We start from the raw sequence: 26056 nt of genomic DNA on the forward strand, positions 1-26056 counted from the left end.
TTATTCATTTTTGTGTGTTGTGTAGGGTTAAGTGTATATTGCATACCGAAATATTTTTCATCCATGATTATTTTGTTTTGTACAATAACATTCACACAATGTGAATAAAATGCAATTTATTATTGACTAAATCAATAAAGTGGTCTTATAAAAAATGTATTGGGATGGAATTTTTTGCAGTCTTCGTTGCCATTTTGGCATTGGCATTGGCATTGACATGGTTGTTTTGTTTTCTACAATAGCATTCACACACAATGCGAATAAAATATAAATTTTTATTAACTTAAATCAATAGAATGGTCTTATAAAAAATGTATAGGGATGGAATTTTTTGCACTCTTCATTTGGATTAGAGAGAGTTGCTCGGATTATTGTTAATTTTTTAGAACTCTTTGTATATATATTGTTTATATAAAAAATTAAGTCAATCCAATAACTATAGTATTTTCATTTTTTAAATTTTTTTTAAAGATAAACTCAATAAATGAAGATATTGTAATTATCATATTGATTTATTTTTTTTATGGGCAATATACATCAATAATCTTAAAAATAAATGGTTCAAATTATTGAAATAGATTCAGCTCTTTTCCAAGTCAAATAATCCGAAGACAGTCCCAACTCAAATGTAAAATTGACCGATAAAAAAAAAAAAAAAAAAAAAAAAAAAAAAAAAAAAAAAAAAAAAAAAAAAAAGAGTATATTCTATTCACATTTTTGTGAACAAAATCGCACTCAAGTAGTGCATGAAGTGGGTTGGTGATTAAGACATAAGAATGCTCTGTTGGCTCATAAAATCAAAGGAACGCCTAAACTGTGTTCAGACTGAGACTTTCAATTCAAGAGAACCGTGACATTCATATGAAAGAAATGTTAGGTATCTTTCCAAAATTACTGAAAATTCCATCCATATATGTAATAAGTAGAATTTTGAAAAGAAATGAAGTTAAAAGGTCAAAAAATATTACAAAAAGATAATTCATAGTTTTTGTTTTTTAAAGGGGAATTACAGTACAATGAAAATAAGAAAAAAATTACAAAAATATATGAGGTGCGTGATTTTGTGATAGGGGTCCAAGTGAAATGTTATACCCCTCCATATTTGTGTAAAAAAAAAAAAATAACTTTATCCCATTGTAATGTAATTTCCTTTTCTTTTTTTTTTTACACATGTTTTGATAAAAGTAAAAAAATTACTAAGAAAAATTAATTCTTAAACAAACTCTTACTTCTTATCTTTAAGGCTTAACTCATGGGCAAAAATTGTTTTTACTAATAACTACTTAAACTAATTTTTTTTTTTTTTCCAAAAAAAAAAATTGGTGATAAGTCCACTTTTATGGATGTATATGTTTAGTGATTGATCTACTTTGATTTTAAGGATATAGTTAATGAAATATATTGATAAAAAATTATAAATTATAGTTTTAAAAAACTTACCATTGCACTTTTTTTTATTTTTACTTTCTCTCTCTATTTTCACACACTATTAGTTAGGTGAAAGTGGACAAATAGGTGGACAGATGAACAGATATGTAAGAGTAATAAGATCTTTCAAATTATTGTTGTCTTTATGGTTAAAAAAGAATATAGTTTGAAACAACTGCCCTAAAAAAATTGAATTTAAACTATTGGTCGGAGTGTTTTTTCTTAATGTAATTTTTTTCATTTATGGAGTAAATGGGACGAATTCAAATTTATAGTTTTTGTTTTAAGGAAAGTATTCCAATTTGAGTGCTATTATACGGACATCTCTCATTATTCTAATATTTTATGATTTACATTGAAACAAAAAATTGTTAAATGGGTTTTTAAAGATTTTATATGATTTGTATTTCAAAAAGTTTATGGACCATGAAAATCAAACTCAGAAAATGTCCAAAATGCTAAAATTATAGTGTAAAATCAAAGTTGTATGTGTGGAATCATATCATTAATGAATCTGGATCTTTAATTTCAAATTTTATGTAGTTTCTGGTTCTTTTGTCTTGGTTCATAGAAATGCTCTTTGTATTTATGTAACTAGTCAGTTTAGTGTACAAGTGTCACAAAACCATTGAATTCAATAAATTCCTAAGATAGTTTCTGGTTCTTTTTTCTAGATTCATAGAAATGCTCTTTGTATTTGTGTAACTAGTCAGTTTAGTGTACAAGTGTCACAAAACCGTTGAATTCAATAAATTCCTAAGATTGCATCAATCTCTTGTTTATCAGTGAACAAGCTAAGAAAAGGAAACCTATATATCTTTGTCTACTAAAGATTTTTTTAGTAAGTGTTGTAAAAAGGAAAAATTGTTTAAAAGTTCTATTAGAGATATTCATGTTACATATAGTCATATTAAAAAAATTTATATTTTCATAAGTCTTGTGGAAAATTTGTTGACACATTTACTCTTAATATTAGTTGTTAATATCATAAATAATAATAAAATCATATATAAGAAATTGAATGTTACCATAGATCATATCTATATAAATGAAACATAACGTGATACCTATATAAACGTAACGTGACACCTATACGTAACATGACACCTACATAAACGTAACGTGACACCTATAATCTATGGTAACATGCAATTTTCTATATCTATATAAACGTAACGTAACGTGACACCTACATAAACGTAACGTGACACCCATGATTTATGGCAACATAGGAAATTGAATATTTTCATAGATCATATCTACATAAACGTAACGTGACACCTACAATTTATGGCAACATTCAATTTCCTACATAGGAAATTGAATGTTGCCATAGATCATATTTATATGAAACGTAACGTGACACCAACATAAACCAGCAACATTTTCACATTCAATTTAAAAAAATAAAAACTCATTAACTTTGCGAAACGTAACGTGACACGTTACGTTACGTTTATGTATGTGTTACGTTACGTTACGTTTATGTAGGTGTCATGTTACGTTACGTTTATGTAGGTGTCATGTTACGTTACGTTACGTTTATGTAAGTGTCACGTCACGTTATGTTTATGTAGGATCTTGTGGAATACATTCCTATCTAAATAGGACCTGAGACTCTATAAGAAATTACACAGGACTTAGCCTACCATAAGTGTCTGGAAAAAGACTTATAAATAAGTCTCTCTTCTAAAAATATTTGAAAATGTTACAATTGTAAATATTAATTGTGTTTACTTGTAAAATATAATAAAAGATAAATTACACTGATCTCCTTTGAGATTTGAAAAAAATATAACAAATCCTATAATTTTGATATAATTATAATAATATCTCTTTTATTAAGGGTAAAGAAACTAAAACAAATAGAGATGTTGTGAAAACAAAATGATAAACAATGAAAAATATAAATTTTAATATAAAAAATATGACAATATTACTTTAATCTATGACTGACAAATTATTGATGAAAAGTAGTAAGTGTTATGTGAATTAAATTATTAAGGGAAAAAACTATGATTTTTTTTTTTTAAATTTCAAGAAAAGTTAGTGTAATTTATCCTATAATAAAAGTAAGGCTAAATTTTGTGTCAATAATGAGTGTGTAAGTGTTATAGTGGATATTGAAATGAATGTTAAATAAGAGTGAAATCTATTTAAATATGTATATAAAGAAAATAAAATAATTACAAAATGTGTTTATATTTATTTATTTATTGCAAAAATAAAAATAAAAAAAGTATGTTTAGTACGTTACAAAATAAGTAAGAGGTAGTGGCAAAAGGTAGTTAGCGGAAAGTGGTGGTTGTCAATTGGAGGTGACTTTCTAATAAAAGGTGGTGATTAAAGTTGATAGCCAGAAGGAGACAATGGTTGAAGGTGATTATCGGTTGATAAGTATAATTGGTTGTCGTTGATAGGAGGTGGATGCCAGCGACCAAAAATAACTACCAACGGTGGGAAGTTGTGGTTCGGTAGGGATTTAAGAAAAATCAATAGAACCAAGCCGGCCGATTGAAATCAATTGAAATTTCAATTTTCAGACAATTTTTTATAATATATGATCTATTTTGGTTTTGAAAATTTTTATATTGATGCAAATCGAACTGACCGAATATTATATTTAAATACTTTTATGTTATAATTTTTTGAATATTATATGAGAAGTAACTAATATAGTACATTTTTGCGATAAAAACTAAGGATAAAAACATTTATAGACCACTTTGTATACATTTTATTTATTCATTTTCAATGTAAAATTCTATAATTTTCTATAAAATCTCTTGCAAATTTTTCTTATACATCAAACCGACAAAATCGATAAAACTGAACCGTAACATATGATCTGCATCGATTTCTCAACCATAAAAATTGAAAGAATCGGTTTGGTGCTAAATATGTCTTCAACACTAACCGAACTGAACCGTTTACACCTCTCATCCAAGGTCACAATAAAAAATGGCTGAAAATGATTGTCAACAATTATGATTGAAGAGAGGGGGCTCAAAATGAACGAGTAAATTAAAATTTATTTTTAAACAACTGAAACTCAAATTTTTTATTTATAATAGTTTAATACATTTTGTAAATTATTTACAACATTTTTAATTTTTTTATAAACCCTAAATGAATTTTTATTTGTAAATTTTTTAAATAACATGCGACTCCTGAAAAAAAGGAAAACCTACCCTTCTTAGAAAAGAAAAAAACAGAAAACCTTCCTCACGTTTTCAATTTTGTGAGTGTCACGTATTCTTGTTCAAGAAAGTACATACAAACTAACCGAAAGTAAGGGCATTTATATAATTACATACAGCATTTGTTTTTTGATTTAAGTTTGGTAAATTTGTTGAGCAAACTTTTTTTTTTTTTAATAAATTGGAATAACTTGATTTTTTGGCTTATAAAATTAAACTAAAATAAATTCCAAAAATTTCAAAAAATACTTTAAAAATTAAAAATAAGAAGTCACTAAAAAAATGGTAAATTACAAATGCACCTCATGAGGTTTGTTTAAAATACATATTGTCTTATGTGATTTAAAAAATTATAAATATCTCTTGTTAAATTTTTTTATTGAACATAATTAATTGAAAAAATAAAATTTCTAACTACTCTCTTATACAATAATAAAATTACCTAAATTATTAATTGAAATAAATTTTTAACATTATTAAAAACTGTTAATTAATTTGATGATTTATTAATAAAAAATAGTTATTCGTTATGAAATTGACGGGATATAATTTCCAGTACTACAAGGGACAATTTGTATTTTAAATAATTTTCAAGGAATATATTTATAATTTACTCCTAAAATAGTCAAATATCTCAATAATTTATGATTTTTAATCCAACTAAAAAAATTATGTTAAAACACATTTTTTGCACTTAAAAACGTCAATTTTACCCAAGTCTGGTTTTATTAAGATCAGCGTAGGAACAAATTTTTACCGAGGATTATTTTGAGAAATTTATTAAAAATTAATTTTTTTATTTTTTTTTTAAAATATATTAAAAAAATAAAGAAATGATGTAACTTAAAATAGCTTAAAAGATGACTTTTGACCTTTTTTTTTAATCTTCCCAATAGAGGCCTAACACATTACTGTTGATTTTTTATTTTTTATTTTTTATTTTTTTTTACAACGATCACACAATAACAATTCAAGATAAGTGCATCTACCTATAAGTGAATCGGTGATTTGTGTATGATATAGGTAAATGTTATAATATAGGTTGCAAAACTTACTTAAAGTAGTTATTATTATTGTTATTATTATTAGATTGGATAAAATTAGTTTGAAAAGTGATTTTTTTTTTTTTTTTTTTTTTTGCCAACATGTGCAATAAAAAAATTGCGGTAGTGTTTAGGAAAATTTTAAAATTATGATTTGAAAATAGAGTTGTATTTTAAATTTGTAAGTTTTGAAATTATGATTTGAAAATATAAAATTTGTTTGGTTATGAGTTTTGAAAAGAGTTTTCAAAACTTAATTGAAAAACTCATAATTCATAACCAAATACATAATTCAAAACTCTATTGAAAATTTTATTCAAAACTCATAACCGAACTCTTTTTAAAATTCAATTCAAAAAAATAATTTGTCATTTTGGTCTAAAAAAATAATTTCTAAATTTAAAAAATATCAAAAATAAATATAATTTTTTTCCCAAATAACAAGTGGCGATTGATAATTGCAAAAAAAAAAGTACTATGTCCTGGCGAACGATTGGATAGACCAAAGATTCAAAAATTATTTGCTTTATCAAACATTTTTCAAAATATATTTTGAAATTGATTCGGAATCATGATTTGAAAAATCAAACCAAACATAACATTAGGATGTAAGGATGAAATTAATTTTTGAAAACTCTACCAAACACAAATAGGAGAATAGTAGAAAACCCTTTTGAAATACTAGATATTCTTATATTAGTAAGTTAGTTATTCTTATATTAGTAAGTCCTATTAGTTTGAACATTTAAGTCACCAATTTTAATTCTTACATTTGAGGTATTTTATAAATAATTTTATTCTTACAAATATTTTTTGAACCCTTAGTAACTTGGTGATGTGAATTTTCACGTTTACAGTGTGAATGTTCACATCATAGAATATTCATACTGTTAATGTGAACATCAATGTGCGCTTCACCCTATTATTATGATATTTTGACAATTATGTCACCTATAGAACTTATTAAAATATTTTAAAAAAAATTCTACTTATACCACAATTTTACCTCTTTACACCTATTTTCTAATTACACCTTTAAGAAATAATTGAAATTCTCATTACACCGTTTATAATACCAAAACTAATTCTAAATTAAATCCATTTAAAAATTCCTATAGATTTTTCTCATTATACCTATTCCTTTTGATTTACTCCGATGTTATGTTATGGAACGAACGATATTTGTCTAGTCATCTATTGTCGTATATTTACAAATTTACTTTTCTTAAAACATCATTTTTTTTCTAAATTTATGATGGGCCTTTTCAGTTATACATTACCCAACAATTTAGATTATTCCGGTGTCGTGTTGTCAAACAAATTAGATTTGTCCAACCATTTGTTGTTGCACAATTACAAATTCACTTTCCTTAAAATATCAAGTATTTATAAAATCATTCAGCATACAAACATCCAAAAAACACATTCATACAAATTTTTAATACAAATATCTTCAAATTTGTCAATATCACAATTCATCAATGTTGATAGTTTCAGTAGTTACTACATCAAGGCTAATAAGCGTACAAAATTGAGCAATGCAAGTAGTATATGTTTTCTCCTATCCATTAGCACACGGATGGTGAAAACAAATCTAATTACTTGCTTTCGAAAGTATTGGATTACTAGGAAGCAAATAAATCTAATAAACCTCATATGTAATGAATTCATGACTGTAGTCTGTTAACAATATACTACTAACCTTGATACAATGAAAAGAAGCATCCTTCAAGGTAGAAAAAACAAAAATGTCAGGAAAAATGAAACTATAAATGTTTAGCAGTAAGTTATCAGACACGTATTTTTTGTTCAATAATAGGCTACTGAACAAGTATTTTTTGTTATGTATTTTTTGTTAGACAATATGATTCTAGGTAATTTGATTTCGTTTGATTCTGGTACACAGAACAAAAGTCGAATAACCCTCTTCAAAAGTGAAATGAAAGCATAAAAAACCAAAAATGCATTATTTCACTTTTGTGCTGGTCCTTCATCACCATTTATTCGTCAATTGCTTTCTTTTGTGATCAAAACACTTTTTGAAAGTAGATGTATAGTATAGAAGAAAAAATGAGAAGAATGAAAAAAAATGCAGAGATTAAAGTGTAATAGGTGCAAAAAGATAATCAAATCTATTTAATTTTTATCTTTTGTCCATAAAGGTTGCTGGGGCAATCCCACATGGTCTGGAAGGGACACTTGCAACCAACTTATAAGCGTACTGGCCCCCTCCCCCTTGTAAGACGCGTTTTAAAGCCGTGAGGCCGACGGGCGTTGTTTCGCCACCTTGCCAGAGCCGACAATATCTTGTCGGGGCGCAAGAAGCCAGTCACGTGAGTTTGGTAGCCCATGCAGATTGTCCAGCAAACTTCCCCGCTGTTCACTGCCCAGTACGCTGGGGGGTTATGTTGGGGCAATCCCACATCGCCTGGGAGGGACACTTGCAACCAACTTATAAACGTACTGGCCCCCTCCCCTTGTAAGACGCATTTTAAAGCAGTGAGGCCGACGACCGTTGGCAAAACAACGCCTGTCGGCCTCACGGCTTTAAAACGTAACGCGTTCGGCCCCGTCTTTTCCACTTCAAGTCATCACGTGACGCGCCGTCTCTCGAGCCCCACACCCCGCCATCTTACCCTTCGTGGTCGGCCCTTCTCAAGGTCGGTTCCTCCACTCGGCTATCCTTCGCGATCGGCCCTCCTCACGGTCAGTCCCTTCACTCGGCTACCTTCGCGGTCGGCCCTCCTCACGGTCGGTCCTGTCACTCGGCTACCCTTCGTTGTCGGCCCTCCTCACGGTCGGTTTCTCCACTCGGCTACCCTTCGCGGTTGGCCCTCCTCACGATCGGTCCCTTCACTCGGCTACCCTTCGCGGTCGGCCCTCCTCATGATTGGTCCCTCCACTCGACTACTCTCCGCGGTCGGCCCTCCTCGTGATCGATTCCCCCACTCGGTCACCCTTCGCGGTCGGCCCTCTTCACGGTCGGTCCCTCCACTCGGCCACTTCTGGTCGGTCGTTCATTTCTCTTGACCTTCAACCTCCATCTTCCTCATTATTCCCTTCGTTGGATTAAAGCTGCACTTGAGAATGGGGGACTACTGATGTGGGTAGGCCCATAAAGGCCATAACCCACTATGAACAACCCAAGCCTATTACTTAGGGCCCAATACATAACACAACTAATAAGGCCCAGTACCATCCGGAAGTCAACATGGCATGAAGGACCAATGATATCCAGACACGTGGCAGATAAAAGGCAAGCCACATCAGCAGACAAAGATCTGCAAAGTTACTACCACTGTACATCGCCATTAATGCAGCTCCTCACTACATTTATTACGACAACACCTCTCCGTCGGGACAACACGCCCTCACCCTGAACAAGGTAAGCTACAGTATAGACTTTTGGCCATGGTGACAGGTCGGAAGGGATAACGAAATGATTACCAAAGGATATAAGCAAACGTTGAAGACAAGAAGAAGGTTAACCTTTTCTATCTCTAATCTATCTACGTATTCCACTTCTTTTCTCTAACTTGCTCGTCGGAGGGTTCGCTAGGGGACTCCCCGTTCCCCGTTGAACTCTTGTGCAGGTTCCCTGATGGGCTTAGTCATTCGGATATTAGGCTTGAGGAGCGTGGATCATTCAAACTTGTCCTACCATCAAAAACTACATCATCAAAGGTAATTTCACACATAGATAAAATTAAAAAAATAAAAATAAATCTCAATTGGAGGGCATAAAGAGATAAATGTGTTGTATAAGTATAATTTTTTAAAAAATAATTTGGACTAAATGGAATATAAGTAGGTGAATAAGAATTTATGAATAAATGCCCATTGTATAATTTTTTAGTTTTTTTATTAAAAAATGTGCAAAAAAAAGAAGGATAAATTACCAATAAGTCCTACCTTTGGGACCTATTATTCATTAAGTTCTATTGATATGATAAATTTATCAGTCTCTATTGTTTTTATGAATAAATTTACGGTGATAAATTTATCAATAAGAATATGTAAGTAAATAACTTTAGTTAATATATATGACCCCAAAAAAAGAGAGAAATTGTACTATACACACTTCTAACCATATGCATCCCTAAGTTATGCTATTTTATTATTTAATTATAACTAATTTTCTTCTTTAGTTATTATCTTATTTTAATTTGGATACTTAATAAGTGGCCTTCTTGTCGTCTTATGAAAAAAATTTGTTATAAAAAAGTCACTAATTGTAAATTTTAAAGATAATTTATAAAAATCATGACAAAAAAGTCACTAATTGTCAATTTTTAGCGACATATATATAAAATTGTCAGGAAAAATTATTTTTAGCGACAGTTTTACCAAGACTTATTTTTAATAGGACTTGATGGGAATTAACTCTAACTATTAGAACCTATTAGTAGTTTACTCTTTTAATTTTGACTCATGAGATTTTTGATTATGCCTTATGTGTTATTTGGTTATAATTTTTTTTTTTTTTTTTTTTTTTTTTTTTTTTTATAGTTATGACTAAAAAAATATTAAGTTATGTTATTTTTTTTTTAAGTTATAAAGTACATATGGTACACATTCCATAGTCTTTTTCAAAAAAGAGTACATGATTTTTATTGTAGAGAAAACTACATGCAAATGAGAGTTGGGAAAAAAAATAACCAACACATAGAAGGGTGCATAGTCTTTCATTTGAACCCATCATATATACACTTGCACCCCTATATGTTGGTAATTTTTTTTTTCTTCTCCTATCTGCATTTAGTTCCCCTTTTATTGTATTACTTTCTAACTTTTTTGATTTTTTAGTAATTTTTAGATTTTTTTAACTAAAAAAAAAAATGACAAATGCACTTTTAGAGCGTTTCCAATGTTTACTCATTTGTTTCATTAAATTTAAGTAAAAACTCCATCTGATATCACAGCTCCAACAGAGAATTTTGGACTATCATCAAATCACCGATCGACTAGCTAGTATAATTTTCAATAAAATCTGAAATATGCTATGGATAATTTATCACCGAAGTGGTCATTTGGGGGGATAATCGGCCAGTTGTCTAAGTGTTGTACTACCTGCAACTCTAACGGTTCTGAATAGTAAATTGGTGAAAACCACAATCATCCTTAATTTGATGAAAACTTTGTCTTCGTTTGGGATGTGGGTTGACTTTTTGACTTTTTGGCTGTTTGAGCTCATGGTTAAAAAGTTTCGTTTGGGATAAACTTTTTGACTTTTTAAATTTTTGTAAGAGAAAAAAATGAAATGATTATAATTTGAAAGTGATATTTTATTTCATTATTTTTTTAATTTATTTTATCTTTTTATAAGTATTTTACTCTAAATAGTCTATGCCAAACATAGCCATTAACATATTCTAAATTTTTTTTTATTGATTTGACGAAATTATTGAAGTAATAACAACTCACTAAATTTGATGAAACAAAATGTGCAGCATTAGAGATGGTATTAGCCTTCGTTTGGCAATGACTTTTTTAGTTGGTTTTTTGATTTTTTTGACTTTTTTAGCCTAAGACTTTTTTAGTCGTTTGGTATTTTTATTTATTTATTTATTTATTTTTTTGTTACAGGAAAATCCTCATACTCTCCCGCAGGTCCAAGGCAGCGCCCCTTGAGGAGATCACTAGGGTGTCCTGTTATCTGTTCTGAGTAAGAGACTATAACCTGGAAGCTTGTTCCGACTTCCCAAGACAAGCTCCGCTTAAGTCAAGGCTCGCACAACGGGAGAGCATTAAACCCACACCAAGCTGCTGATTAGGCATCCTGAGATCAACCTCCCAACCAACTGTGCTACGCCCAGGAGATTGGCCCAGAGGGGAATCGAACCCAGGACCTAGGAGCTTAAACCCTAGGCCCTTACTAGGTTACCACCCACCCCTGGGTTTGTCGTTTGGTATTTTTATTTGGTTTTTTTGACTTTTTGGCTTTGGAATGGTATATTTTTTTTTGTCTTTTTGCTTATTTTGTCCTTTTGTGATTTTTTGATTTTTTTTTTTGTCCTTTTATGCTTATTTAGCCCAAAAGAAAAACCAAACATCACTATAGGTTCCGTTTGGTAGAGCTGTGAGAAAGTGATTATAACTTATAGCCTAACAGCTTATAATTTATAACTGTGAACATAAACTGATTTTTGACTTATAAATTAAGCTTTTTCTCCTCCACTCAAAGAATAAGTTAATTTTTGACTTACAAAAAGTTATAAGCTATATTATTAAGTTGAACCAAACACATCAAAATAATTTAAATTAAGCTAAAAACTGAAATAAGTTGAAAATAAGCTCTATTATTAAGTTGAACCAAACACATCAAAATAATTAAAATTAAACTAAAAATTAAAATAAATTAAAAATAAGTCCTATCAAACAGGGCCTTAGTCCTACTTGTATTTTCATAAAATATAATATATAATTTTAAATTATTCATCTTTAAATATAATTTTCCTTTTTTTTTTTTTTTTGTCTGAAATTCATTTTCAAATTTGCCATTTCACCAGAAGCGAATTGTCCTTAAAAACCGTGATGTGACTTGAGAGAGAGAGAGAGTACCACAACAGCAGAGTCTTAAGAGAGAGAGAGAGAGAGAGTATTTACCCCAGTTTCGACTCTTTATTCTCTCTCCTCCTCTCTCTCTTCCACAACGGCTACGCCTCACTTTTCACTTCCCTCGCAGGAGAGCATCATTGCCAATGAAGTTCTCAACCAGCACAGCAGCAATGGAACTCCGCCTAGGGTTTCGAGCTTTGCTTCAGGCAAGAAGCTTTTTGCCTGGGTCGTTTTCCACTCTCTGTTCTTCTTCGATGTTCAAAACCTTCGCGTTTTTCAGTCCTCAGAGAGCGTGTCAACGACATCACTCGCTTTCTCTGGCAGTTCAATCTTTGCTGAAAGCTTTGAAGATTCTCTATAATATCTCTGTGCTCTTTGTCTTTTGATCTGAATTCTTGTTGATTTTGAATATTCAACTGACTGAATTATGCTACAATTTAGAGATTTTAAGTTGGAATCTGAGATTCGGTTGATTTGAATCATCCGAATTCTCACTATTTATATAACAATTTTGCAGAAGAAACTTTCTTTTCTCTCTCTCTCTCTCTTGAGTTTCTCGGCTAGAAAGTTAATAATGTTCGTCGTTTGCTGTTAATTCTCTTTTTACAGTGTTTTCCTGTACTGTTACTGTTCTTGTTTGTCGTATGCGAATTTGAGTCAATTGGCGATATATATATTTTTTTGGTTCAATTTTGTTTCGTAAATATGTAATATGCAAATACACTTACTTGAATTTATAACTCCCAGTTGGTTTCTGCGATGTTTGTGCTTTTGTATTTGATTATTTCCTGTGACAATTTTGCTCTGAGTTTTTTCTTCTTCTTTAATGTTGGTGAATTGCAGTTCATCTGCTTTTTGCTGTGTCGTCTTTTACTGTTACTGTTGTTGTTTGTCGTGACTCATATGCGAATTGAGTCAGTTGACAATAGTTTTTTGGGGGTCAATTTTGTTTCGTAAAATTTTAATATGCAAATACAGTTCATTGAATTTATCACTCCCAACTGGTTTATGCGATGTTTGGGCTTTTTTGTTTGATTCATCTGTGATGAAAGTATTGAATATATTCCATGGTTGTACTTGTATTATTTTTTTCTTTTTTTGTAATTAAATGTGACATATTTGATTCTTACAAAAAAAAATAAATAAAAAAAAAAATAATAATAATAATAAAAAATAAAATAAAATATTAGAGACAAACTCTAGTGGCTTATTTGGTTTTTTTTTTTTTTTTTACCGGCTAAAGTCAATTGTTAGTTGTTATTCAACTCGCCTTAGGAGAGTTGAACCATGATCTGTAGTGGCTCATGAGGAACGTCTGTTCTTGACATGTTCTGGTATTTGCAATGGCATAGTTCGGTTTAGGCCTTTTTCTTTTGAAGTTATATGTGGACGAAAAGTTTGTAAGTTCTAAATTTGCGAAGTTATGTTTGCAGGTATTGTTTACTTTATCTGTTGCCACAGCAGAAAGGTCTGATATGCGGTTTCTTTTGACACCCAACGGAACATGGGGGTATGATTTCTTCTTGCATGTACTATAGCTTCTTTCTGTTGAGCTCACAACACCCAAATTTGTTTTTGATGCTTAATTTGGTATGATGATTGTTTATTATGTGTATAGAATCATTGGTTGTAAAACAGTCTATTTCTCTTTGCATATAGAAAGAGGTTCTATGAGCTCTTACTTGTACATACGTAATTATGTTTTTTCCCTTCTAGTGCAGTGTTGATGGATGTAGTGTTAATTTGCTGACGAGGCAACTGTGATAGTAGTTAATGCCTGAACCTACTATTGGGATTTGTGCTAGTGGCGCAACTCTTTGTATTTGACTTTGTCATTGCCTGTGCTAATTAGAAGAAAACTTGAAGTCTGCTTTATCAACCTCAAATTCAATAAAATACTTGTATCATGAATGTTAGTGGCATTAATTTGCATTTAACTCTCTCCATTTTCATTCTTGAGTCTTGACCATTCCTCTTGTTGCCCAGTTCAAACATATATTACACCTGCAGTAACACTTTGGAATATTATATAAGGCATCATTGTAATTCTTTATGCTGATCAGGCAAACACATGCTGAAGATTATTGTGCAATGTACGACATTTGTGGAGCACGTAGTGATGGGAAAGTACTGAACTGCCCTTTTGGCTCCCCTGCTGTGAAGGTATTAATTGCAGTAAAGGCAAAGATAATGTAATTAGTTAGCAGGACATCTTTGTATGAAGTTTGTCTTGCCAGACTGAAATTCATTCTTTGTTTATAATTCTTTAATGGTTTCACACCATTATATTTATTCTTCTCAATTTTATGCTCATCTATATTATGTTGTAGTTGGATTGTCCCCTGTTTTCTTCAGGTGGACGAGTGAAAGCCTGTGCTGCTTTTGAGTCCTACTAGTTTAGAACATTGGAATTTTGAATGCTGCTAAGGTTGTAATACCTGATGCTATATGTTTTTCGTTGTACTCTCCAGCCAAATGATCTATTGTCATCGAAGATACAAAGTTTATGTCCAACAATCACTGGCAATGTATGTTGTACAGAGACTCAATTTAACACATTGCGTTCACAAGTCCAACAAGTAAGATGTTTCATTGAAATCTATTTTTGAAGTTGTGTCATGTATATTAATATTATGAATGCTGTGCTATATATTGATTTATTTTTCATAATAATGTCTTCACTAATAAGTGAGATGGAAAAAGTTTTGAAGTGGCCCCAAAATGAATTTGTCTATCAAATGTTTCTTGCAACAATGCTTATTTCTAGGTTAAGGTCATCCAATCTACCACTGTTGGTATCTATCCTGTAACAGATATACTGTGTCTTAATCTACATTAGTTTAATACAAGGGTTCACTACCAGCTAGTAGAAGTTTTCCATTGCATGTGCTACGTATAGTTTATCTTTGTTTTTCTTGTCATTCCCCTTCTCTCTCTCTCTCTCATATCAGATTACTATTCCAAAAAATAAAAAATAAAAAAAAATTCGATGTCAGATCAATTAATTAGGAAACTCTTTAGAATGTATAATTTTGTTGTCAGCATCTTTTATTTTGAAGTGTATATATATCTTTTTCTTTTCTTTGAAATTTCCCCTAAAATTTTGCTCGATGGTTCTTGTTGGATGTGGGATTATACAACTGAATGGATGATATATAATAACATTAAGACTTAGTTTAGTCCTATTGCTGACATATATAAACCCTTCTTTCTATCAAAGCATCTGGATGGTGCGCTGTATACAATAATAACTGGATGCCTTCAAATTATTCAATGCCCTTTTCTGAAAAAAAGAAAAGCTAAAGAAGAAACAAAAGACTAGAAGAAACTTTGGCTCTAGAAGGCTGGATTGAGTTAGAGAGAGATAAAATTGTATGTCAATGAATACGACCTAGATAGAGAAATGAATTAGCTGATTCTTTTTATGAAATCTATTATAGTTGGGATGACACTTTGTTGAGTTCAGTTGTAAAATAAATACTGATTTAGAGTAATTATATGGAAGCACATGGTATTATTTTGAGGTTGTTATAATATAAATTGAAAACATTTGTGCCATAAGTAGTTGAGCTTCTTCGTTTACTTTGAAGAAGCTAAGAAAGACTCCTATCCTTCTATGTGGGAGCTAGGTTGATCAAAGTTGTTCTCGATAGAAATACAATAGCAAGATGATTTGACTTTTGTATTGCTAGTATATATATATATGTATTTTTGGATGGTTCTTGCCCTCACTTCGCCATTGTTCTCATTTCTTATCATCCTCATATACAAAGATTTCCGCAAATGAGTGAAAAAACTCGAAAAAGAAAGGGTAAATTACGCTTTGCACCCCACGCTTTGCACCTCTCCCATTATGGTCCCTTATTTTTTCAATTGTAATAGTCAACCCGTTACACTATCGATCAATTGGCAATGTGGCCCTTTTGTTAATTTGATGTTACATTTGCTAATGGAAAGTGTCATGTGACCCTCACATATGGCGTTTTTAGGACAAAAAATATAACTTTATTATTATTATTATTATTATTATTTTTTTCTCTATTTCTCTTATATATTCTGTTTGGGTGATTCTATTTACACCACAAAAACATCTCCTTGCACTGAATTCCTAATTACACCACACAAAAAATAAAAAAATAAAAAATTATCTTTTTAGACTCATCTTTACACCTTTTACCCTTCAAACCCTAATTCTAGCCCACCCACAAATAAGCACCTTTGACCCCCGCCACCTTCGACCACCAACCCTAGCCCTCCCACACCGCAATGCCCTTCAATCTCCTTCCCACTAGTGATCTCTTCCCCTCACCACTAGCGACCCCTTCAATCACTACAATCCCCCTCTTCTACTGCAACCCTTTCTTGTTCCCTTCCCCCACAACGAAACCGGCTCTCCACCTTTCTCCACCTCCACAGTGAAACCCCTCCCCAGCCCCCTTTTGGCACCATAAAGCCTCTTCTGTAGCCTCCTTTTGCTAACACGAAGCTATTTTCGTAGCCCTCTTTTGCTAACATGGTGTCCTTTTTGTAGCCCCCTTTTACCACCACAAAACCCCTTCCCCCACCACAAAGCCCCTCCCCAATTCCCTCTCCTACTACGAACTCCTTACTTTGTCTACTTCCTTACCGCGATCTCTTTTTCCAACCTCTGCCTCCACTACAACCCCTACCCTAACCTAACCCCCCAACCACCACGGTGGTTGGGCGCTAGGGAAGGGATTGGAATGGGAGAAGAAGGGGGTAGTAGAAGAGCTGAGGGGTTGGGGGTGTCAATGGCTTTCGGCGAAGTGGTTGTGTATTGGTGGAGATGTAGGGAATTGATGTGTAATGAGAAATTAGGATTTTAGATTTTGTGTTTATGTACTTTTTGGTAATTTCAAGTAGGGAAAAATTATAATAATAATAAAAAGAAAAATAAGGATGTAAGGTGGTGATTCTTATTTACACAACAAATTGACTTGTGACACCCAATTTTCATTTTCAAATATACCATACTCGTTACACGCTCAACCTTTCAAAGCCTAACTACCCCACCCCCAACCATCACCTTTGGCAGCCATTACCGCAACCTTTGACCATCAACTCCTAGCCCCTTCTCCACCGGTGACACCATTTCCTAGCCTCCATCCACCCTTCCACCACCACCATCACCCCCTTTCGGTCCCACTCACAACTGTCACCTTTGACCACCGCTACCCCCCTCTGTTGCTGTGATCACTTTTCTAGACCTCCCTTGCTCTGACTCCCTTTCCAGTCCCCCTCTTCCCTACTGCGACTTCCTTTCTAAACCCCTTTCCTCGTCATGATCCTCCTTCCCAGCTCCCCAGATTGCTGTGAACAGATTCTGCAATCTCTCCACATCGTCGCGACCTCCTCATTATCCCTTTACCAAAAGCGTATCCTGCCATGCCCTTCACCGCAAGCTCTCGCGTGAGAGAGAGCGAGGACCTAGGGTTTTTTTAGATCTATGAAGAAGAGGAGGTGGAGGAAGAGGGTGGTGGCGGGGTGAGGCGGAGAGGGGCTAGGGATCGAGCCGACAATAGTGGCCGGTGGCACTGACGATGGAGTTGAGCGACAACTGCAGTGAAAGTGGTGGTGGTCGGAAGAGAGGGTGGTTAAGGGGTGGGTGGGTTGAGAAATTAGGTTAGGGTTTGAGTTTTTTTTGTTTTGTTTTGTTTTTTTGTGTGGTAGTTTTAGATAAGGACAAGATTGTAATAATAAAAAAGAACACGGGGAGGGTAATGAGACAAAGTGTGGTGTAAATAGCATCACCCGTTGTAAGGAGATGTTTTGTGGTATAAATAGAATCACTCTTTCTCTCTGTTCTGAAAATGGAAGATATTACAAGTCATCCTAACAAATGATTTATGTGAGGGTCGCATGACAATTTATGTTAGTTAATTTAAAACCAAACTAACAGAAGGACCATATTACCACTTGACGAAAGTACAAGGGGCTGACTTTTGCAATTGAAAAATGAGCGACTAAAGTGAGATTAAGTGTAGAGTGCAAGGATGCAAAGTGTAATTTACCCAAGAAAGGAAGAAAGAGCCCAACCTTCATGGCATATACAAGCACTGCATTCTATATTTAAGAAATCATTTTACCACAATGGTCAAACAGTTTAGGTTTTGCATGTCACGACCCAAACCCGCCCCTAAAAGTTTGGCATCGTAACCGGCCAGTAATCCAAGATTACCAAAGGCCTTCCTGTACAAAACATAAATAATCGGGGTTAGCGGAAGCAAAGACAAAATACCATAAGTCCAAAGAGCTGTGCATATATATGAACAAATCGTTACATGCCAAAAATGTTAATTTACCCACTTACATTACATAACATATAACAAAATATCAACCACAAAATATAGGCACGTGTCACAAGTGTACAACAAAAACAAGGCTTGCTAATGGCCTTCCAGGCCTAGCCCCAGCTCGGAAGCACCCAAAACACCTGGTAAGCTTCAAAACGGCGGCTCGGTTCAAGACTCCGCCTAGGCTTGACTCCCAGAACGCTCACCTATAATACATATATATACAAACAATGAGGTATAGCTCAGTGAATAACATTAAAGTAAAGGGGTAGTGAATGAATTCCACATGTAAGGTATTCATAAAATAAATCATTCATAAACATTCATATCAGAACATAACATAATGGTACATCTCACAAGATACAACATATATCGTCTTCCGACTAGAGAATCGGTTCCGGTTACCGATTAACACATATCACCACAATGAAGTGGCTAACGAGATCTCGTATCACATATTTATCATGGACCCGCATTTTCATGCCGTCCCCCATGACTTGGGACTATCCGTGGATGCCAAACTAGATTCACAAATAGGACATTCGTTCACAGAATGAAAATCACATTTCAAAAACATAGCTTAACGTATCACATTTGGAACATAGTTCATATTAACATATCTTTACAGGAATGTTACTCACCGTGGGTTTCCAAAACCGGTTGTGCGGTCTTCGAGGTTTGACCTACAAATACCGACATTATAACACACTTCCTTAACACATATTGCCATCGAATCAATTAGTTAATGCCATTCTATTCTTTTCTTACTTTATTTCATGTTTATGAGATGCTAATGGATGCATATAACCTATGAAGCATGGACACGGCAAAATAGAAGCCGTGGCGGTGTCGGAAACGGGGACACGCCGGGGACACGGGGACACGCCAGGGACACGTACGGGACATGGCATCTGGCATGTCCCCTTAATTTAATCTATTTTTTTGCAGGGGACACGCGTGTCTAGAATCTGGACACGCATCTGGACACGCCATGGACACGGCGAGAAGAGTTAATGAAAGGAAAAACGAGGACAAACCTGGTCGGCGACGATCCAGAGCCCTTCGACTTCGATCGACGATCCAGAGCCCCATTCGACTTCAATCGACGATCCAGCCCCTTTGACTTCGACGAGCTCTCTCTCGCCTTTGCTTTCGCAGAGCGCTCTCTCTCTCTCGCCATCTCTCTCTTGCTCGCGATCGTCTCCCTCTCTCTCGCTTCTGATCGCGATCGTCTCGCTTCTGTCTCCTCTCTCTCGGTTCTCTCCCGTCTGTCCTTTTGTCTTGATTCATATATAACATTATAACTATTATATAATAACTATTATTATTATTATTATATATTCATATATAATATATATGACTAATAACTATTATTATTTTATTATATATTATATAATAGTTATTATAAATATACTTATAATATGTATTAATAGTATATAACATAAATATACTTATTAGATAATGGATAAAACATATTACAAGATAATATATATTTATACATATCAATAAATAAAAAAATAAACATATGTATGTAAAATAAAATAAAATAATTAATCACAATATATTATTTAAAAATATAATAAATAAAATAATTAATATGTATTAAAATAAAAATATTTATTAAAAAAATTAAAAAATTTGCCGTGTCCCCTGCCGTGTCCGTGTCCCCATTTTTTAGAAATTGCCGTGTCCCGTGTCCGTGTCCGTGTCCGTATGCGTGTCCGTGTCCGTGCTTCATAGCATATAACATGTGAAAATCAAGTAAATGAAGGCCCGGAAGTCAGAAAATGAGACAAAAACAAAATTGGAAAATGTGCACTGTTTGGCCGCTCGTGCGGTGGCCTAGGCCGCACGAGCGGTGGAACTGCAGTAGCCAAAACACTGTTTGGCAGCTCGAGCGGTGGCCCAGGCCGCTCGAGCGGTCTGGGTGAAAAACCAGTCCGAATTTCTGCTCAACCGTGGGTCTTTCTTTTTGCCAAATCAACCTCAAAATCATAAAACTCAAGGGCAAAACACTTGAAAACAACTCAAATTAAACATCATAACTTCCAAATAAAATCCAAATGCATTATATAAAGGATCAAACCTTGACTTGAGATGGAATTTCATAAAACATGCTCATAAACTCAAAATTCATGGAGGTTGCTCACAATTAAAGAACTAAGTGCAAAGGAAATACATATGCACAAGAATTTCATGAACTCATTCCAAGATCTTGAGATAACTTGCTAGATGTCAAGGATCAAACAACCTAATTTCATAACAAATCTTACCTTAGATGGTTAATTGGAGAAAGTTTAGCTTGGTTTCCCCTTTCTATCTTCTTCTTCCCCTTGGTTCCCTTTCTTTCGAACTCTCTCTCCCTTTCTCAGATATTTTCTTCTTTTGTTTTGAGTCAAACAAGGGTCCTTAGCCTTATCTTTAGATATATATATATATATATTTGTGCCAAAAAGTTGAGCCAAACATGGCTTAGCGAATCAGACGAAAATCAATTTTCAATTAAATTTCCCAAATGGCTCTAAAAATTCCTGGTAACATATAGGCGTGTTCAATTTCGTTTTCCGAACCCATTATGGTCGTCAATTTCAGTCCCGAAGTTGTAGCCTTAACAGATATTTTTCCAATTCAAACAGATAGTCCCCAATTAATTCATATTAGCGCATAATTAATTACGGATAATTGTGACATGCGTTTTGGGTCGTTACATTGCATGATTATGGACGGGAGGAATCCGGCAATGGGACTTTTAGGGTGCACATTTTTAATATTTTTTACAGTGATGTTTGCTTGATGCTTATTATAGTTGTTATTTTATGAGAATCTGTTACTTTTATCATTCACTTTTCTATTATTTCTAGGTTAATTCCTTTGGTGGGCCGAAGGCTAATTTTCTTGTTCAAATTGGGGGCAATGGCTAATAATCTCATTGAACTGGAGTTTTCATTTTTAAATTTTGTTTTCTCATTAATATCTATTTTAAAGAGGAATGGTACACATTGTGTGGTCTTTTTGTGTATCATTAAGTTATCGAATGTCTCACAACAATCCCTGCTGCATTGTGGTTAATGTATTTATTTATTTATTAATTTTTTTTGCAGATTGTTGCCCTATTTGCTAGAATTCTTTGTTTATGCCATATGTATTTGTACTGATGGGTGATACATTTAAGTGTTTCCTTTTTGTTTTAGGCTTCGCTTGGATATATTTTTTCATTTAGTCCTTCATAAGTATTCTACTGCCCTATGATATAAGATCACTTATGCATCTAAATTTATGTTCTTCCTTGCAGGCAATTCCTTTTCTTGTAGGCTGCCCAGCATGCTTGAGAAATTTCTTGAATCTTTTCTGTGAGCTTTCTTGCTCTCCAAATCAGAGCCTGTTTATCAACGTGACTTCTGTGGCCACGGTCAGATTTCTGTGTTTATTGCTTCATGGTGCCATTTTGAATTAGATTTCTATGAAACCCTTGGTTTTCTAGCTTTCCAAGAGTAGCTCAATTTTCAAGGCAATAATTCAACCTGGAAATCCCGAAACATTGAAACCCAAGAAAGGAGGGGAATAACTGAGTTTAGTTGAGAAAACCAAATTAAAATTATTATTTTTAACTCAGTCCTAAAATTTACTACAGAATACTTGCCAAAAAAATAAATAAATTACTGTAGTATGAATCTGTATAGTAAAATAATAGTATGAGCAGTAATGCTACAATGACATGGGCAGCATGTTCCTAACCAAAAAAAAAAAAAAAAATATAACTCTAGAGATTAAAGATTGAAGCTTGGTCTGCAGTAGTTACTCTTTTTTTGGTCCAATTTATGCATTAATAAAATGTTATGTGGCCAATACAATTGTTTTGTGCATGTTTTGGTTTTTGAAATTGATGGATCCAATAATATATCTTCATTAGGGCCTCTGAAATGTGGATGTGATGTGGAGATGAATGTGTTAAGACAATGAAGGGCTAGGTTAGCAATGAATACACTTGTGATGTAGAAATATATCATTAATGGGAGATAATTTGAGAAACCAAGTAAGATCAATATGGTTTCCAGTAATGGAGAGAGTCACATCACTATACACATAAAAGAAAATGCTAAAGAGATGGGAAAGGCCAAAATTAACACTGGCTGAGATAGTATGTGAAGATGTGGTAGCATGTAATTAAACTGAACTTATGGGTCTTCATGGAGCTGAATAGCAAAATAGTTATGCCCAAATTGATTGGAACAAGGCTTCATTGATAGAGTTTAGTGCTTGTAACGATAACTTGTCAACTGTTCCCTTCTCTTAAGAAACATAGAAAGCTTATAGGATACTCCTACATAATTGTTTATTTAGGGGTATGTGAATCTTGTACAAGGATTCTTATTAGTATTTTCTTTCATTTGTATGCATTACTTTCAGGTTAATGGCAATTTGACCGTGGATGGGATTCAGTATTATATAACTGACACTTTCGGTGAAGGGTTATTTGAATCATGCAAGGATGTGAAGTTTGGTACCATGAATTCTCGGGCTATAGAATTTATTGGTGCTGGTGCTAAAAATTTTAAAGGTACTCTCTCTCTCTCTCTCTCTCTCTCTCATGCATGTATGTGCATCCACACGTGCACATGCACAAGCTAACAGTCACATACACTCACACACAAGGAGTAGCAGAATAGAAAGGTGTATGGAATTAGTTCCCAAAAGAGAAGTGGCCAAAATCAAATGATGATTGGAATGACAAACTAGATATTTACATAGAAAGAGGACATAGAGTTCCTTCGATAAGGGTCAATGCCCATTCTTGATAGTTTTAATAGCTTGCTCCACACCAACATTGTGGAATCCAGGAAGGGTTTTAAGCACTTAGCAACTTTATTTGATTCATAGCTTGCGGAACCCAAAACTTAACCAGTGATCATGACCATATCGTTATTGGTTATTATACATATATGGATAATGGAATTATTAAGCATGTTGGATTTTCATGCTTTTTGTTCTCAACTCTATGTTGGATTTTTAACCTTTTTTTTCTCAACTCTTGTTGAATTTACTTACTGGTAGAGTTCATTGAAGTTAGGAACAACACTTTTATTGGAAAATCTACTCCTAGATTTCTACATGAGGTGGCCTGATTTTTACAGCTTTTCATTTGTTCTTCCATGCCCACATAAGATGAGTCCAAATCCTCTCCTTGGAGGATCTCTACTTGGCTCTCTACTTGGTGGGCCATTGGGCCCACTTTTGGGCCCAATTTTGATGATCTGAACCGTTTATATTTTAAGATCTGTCGAGTATATCATACTTGTAAAAAATCAAGTCGATCGGATATCGGAAACAACATGTTTGGATCATCAAACTAAAAACCGTTATATTAAAAAATAAAACAGTTTATTAAATTTTTTTAATAAACAATTTTTAGTTTGATGATCCGAGCACATGGTTTCCGATATCCGATCGACTTGATTTTTTACAGGCATGATATACTCGACAAATCTTAAAATGTGACCGGTTCGGATCATTGAAATTTGGCCCAATGGCCCACCAAGTAGAGATCCTCCAAGGAGAGGATCTGGACTCGCATAAGATGCCTAATAATGGAGGGTTGATCAATTTTCTATTTCTTTCAGAAATTGTTAGTGATGTTCTGTGGGCAGTGTTACAAAGTGGGATAATCTTTTTGATAAGAAAATAATGTAGCAACTAACCTAAAGTGGGCTCTGCTTTCATATGAGTTAAAGTTGATTTCAGTTTAGTTGTAATTAATTTAGTCTACACCTTAAATTGGCTGTATATGGAATTTATCTATCAGGAGCCTAATTTACTTGTAGTTAGCTTAATCGATATTGAACTTAAATAGGTTGTTTAGAGAATTTTTTCTGCCATGGTTGTTAGATAGCTTGATATACTTTCTCGGACCCATTTCCTAACAGCTTAAGCTTTTTGGGAAAATTAGTGACTCAACATGGCATCAGAGCTCAGGTTGATGAGAGGTCTTGAGTTCAAGTCTTTCCTTTGGCATTTCATATTCTATCCCCGTTTGGTTTCTTCTTTTTTGTTTGGTTATTCGCTTCTTTTGTTTCGTTCTCTTTTTGTTTCTCCACGTGCAAGACAAGGTTGCAGGTGAGGGAGAATGTTAGATAGCTTGATGTACATTTTTGGACCCATTTCCTAACAACTTAGGCCATGTTTGATACCACTGGATCCAATTTCTAGCTACACCACTTTAGCAACTATCACAATGCATTCTGCAAAGACCATGTTCCTATTGCACGTATCTAAAACTTGTACTTGCACCAGATACACCACCTCTATGACATACATGTTGCATCCCTCTCTCCCTCTCCCCCAAAGCATGTATGCATATTCACACTTACTATCACCTAGAGGTGACATTACGAGTGTGAGCAGTGACCAACAAGATTAATAATGCAAAATCTGAATGCAATATTGTTTTTTTTTTTGTTTGTTTTGGAAGAAGGGGGGGGGGGGGGGGGAGAGACATAGCTTGCTTTAATTTTGATTTATAGGAATAATGATTGGGACCAAAGCTTGTTAGGTTGAATTGAGTTATGTGAATGACTGAATAATCCAATTCAGTTCCTACTGGAGGAATTTGTACCAGAAAGAAAACTTAAAAGATTGGCTATGGAGCAAAATGTAAGCATGATAAATTTTTTATTGGAGGATTCTTTAAATTGCAATTACTTGTAGATTTTGATCTTTCCTTTTGTTCAAGAGAAATGGAGAATGTTAGTATGACACTGTTTACGAGGTTCATGAGGGCATAATGTATTTTTCTAGTAAATTCTTGTGGCAAATGATGAAAATTTTTGTGGTTTAAATATTTAAGAATCCACAAATGTAGCCAGTTAAAAAATTGTTTGTTTCATATTTTTTCCATTTAAATGTTTTAGATATTTCTATCAAACACTTTGCTTTTGTATGGCTTACATGTTAGTTTTTAATTTGAGATATGGTTCAATTTCTTTGTTTTGTTGATTATTTTAAAATCTTTTGAGTAAAATTTGTCATTTTAAATTAATTTGTTGTTCATATAAAGGTTTCATAAAAGGACTATGATCACCTTTGCTTCTTAAGTTACTAAACACTTTTTGTTGATGAAACTGTAGTTCTTACATCAATTTTGATTTTTTTGGGCAGAATGGTTTGCTTTTGTTGGTAGAAAAGTAGGCCTTACCGTGCCAGGTTCACCATATTTAATTGATTTCCAGCCAACTGCTCCTGAGTCATCTGGAATGAGACTTATGAACGTGACTACTTATTCGTGTGGTGATACTTCACTTGGCTGTTCTTGTGGTGATTGCCCTGCAGCTCCTGTTTGCTCTAATTCAGCTCCTCCTTCCTCTGTAAAAAAAGGCTCCTGTTCAGTGAGAATTGGGTCTCTTAAGGTGAGAGAGAACTCAATATGGAATGGCTCCAATTTACAACCTGTCTATGAAATAATTGTTTGTATGGAATGTGGATGTATTAGGCCATTAATGTGCTATTTAATTTACAATCT

General features: G+C 33.4%; 1 protein-coding gene across 9 annotated transcripts in view; it reads left to right on the forward strand.

The window, feature by feature from the left end:
- The first annotated feature begins 12189 nt into the window (after positions 1-12189).
- The window catches only part of LOC114286712 (uncharacterized), a 47264-nt gene continuing 33397 nt past the window's right edge, over positions 12190-26056 (forward strand). For 4 of the 9 annotated variants that reach the window (XR_014331987.1, XM_028229923.2, XM_082873356.1 and 1 more), the window contains exons 1-7: positions 12225-12435; positions 13663-13739; positions 14293-14392; positions 14701-14808; positions 21836-21952; positions 22951-23101; positions 25696-25943. Coding sequence is in view for 7 of the 9 variants with exons in the window: in XM_028229923.2 (XP_028085724.1) it covers positions 12373-12435; positions 13663-13739; positions 14293-14392; positions 14701-14808; positions 21836-21952; positions 22951-23101; positions 25696-25943 (864 nt within the window). In the remaining 2 variants the exon portion in view is untranslated. Of the gene's footprint in view, positions 12456-12973; positions 13564-13662; positions 13740-14292; positions 14393-14700; positions 14809-21835; positions 21953-22950; positions 23102-25695; positions 25944-26056 lie in introns of those variants that run through there. The other 5 variants (XM_028229922.2, XR_014331988.1, XM_082873354.1 and 2 more) reach the window with 5 other exon arrangements.

Source organism: Camellia sinensis, chromosome 6 (assembly GCF_055761805.1).
Source record: "Camellia sinensis isolate YWXY chromosome 6, ASM5576180v1, whole genome shotgun sequence".
Classification (NCBI taxonomy): domain Eukaryota; kingdom Viridiplantae; phylum Streptophyta; class Magnoliopsida; order Ericales; family Theaceae; genus Camellia; species Camellia sinensis.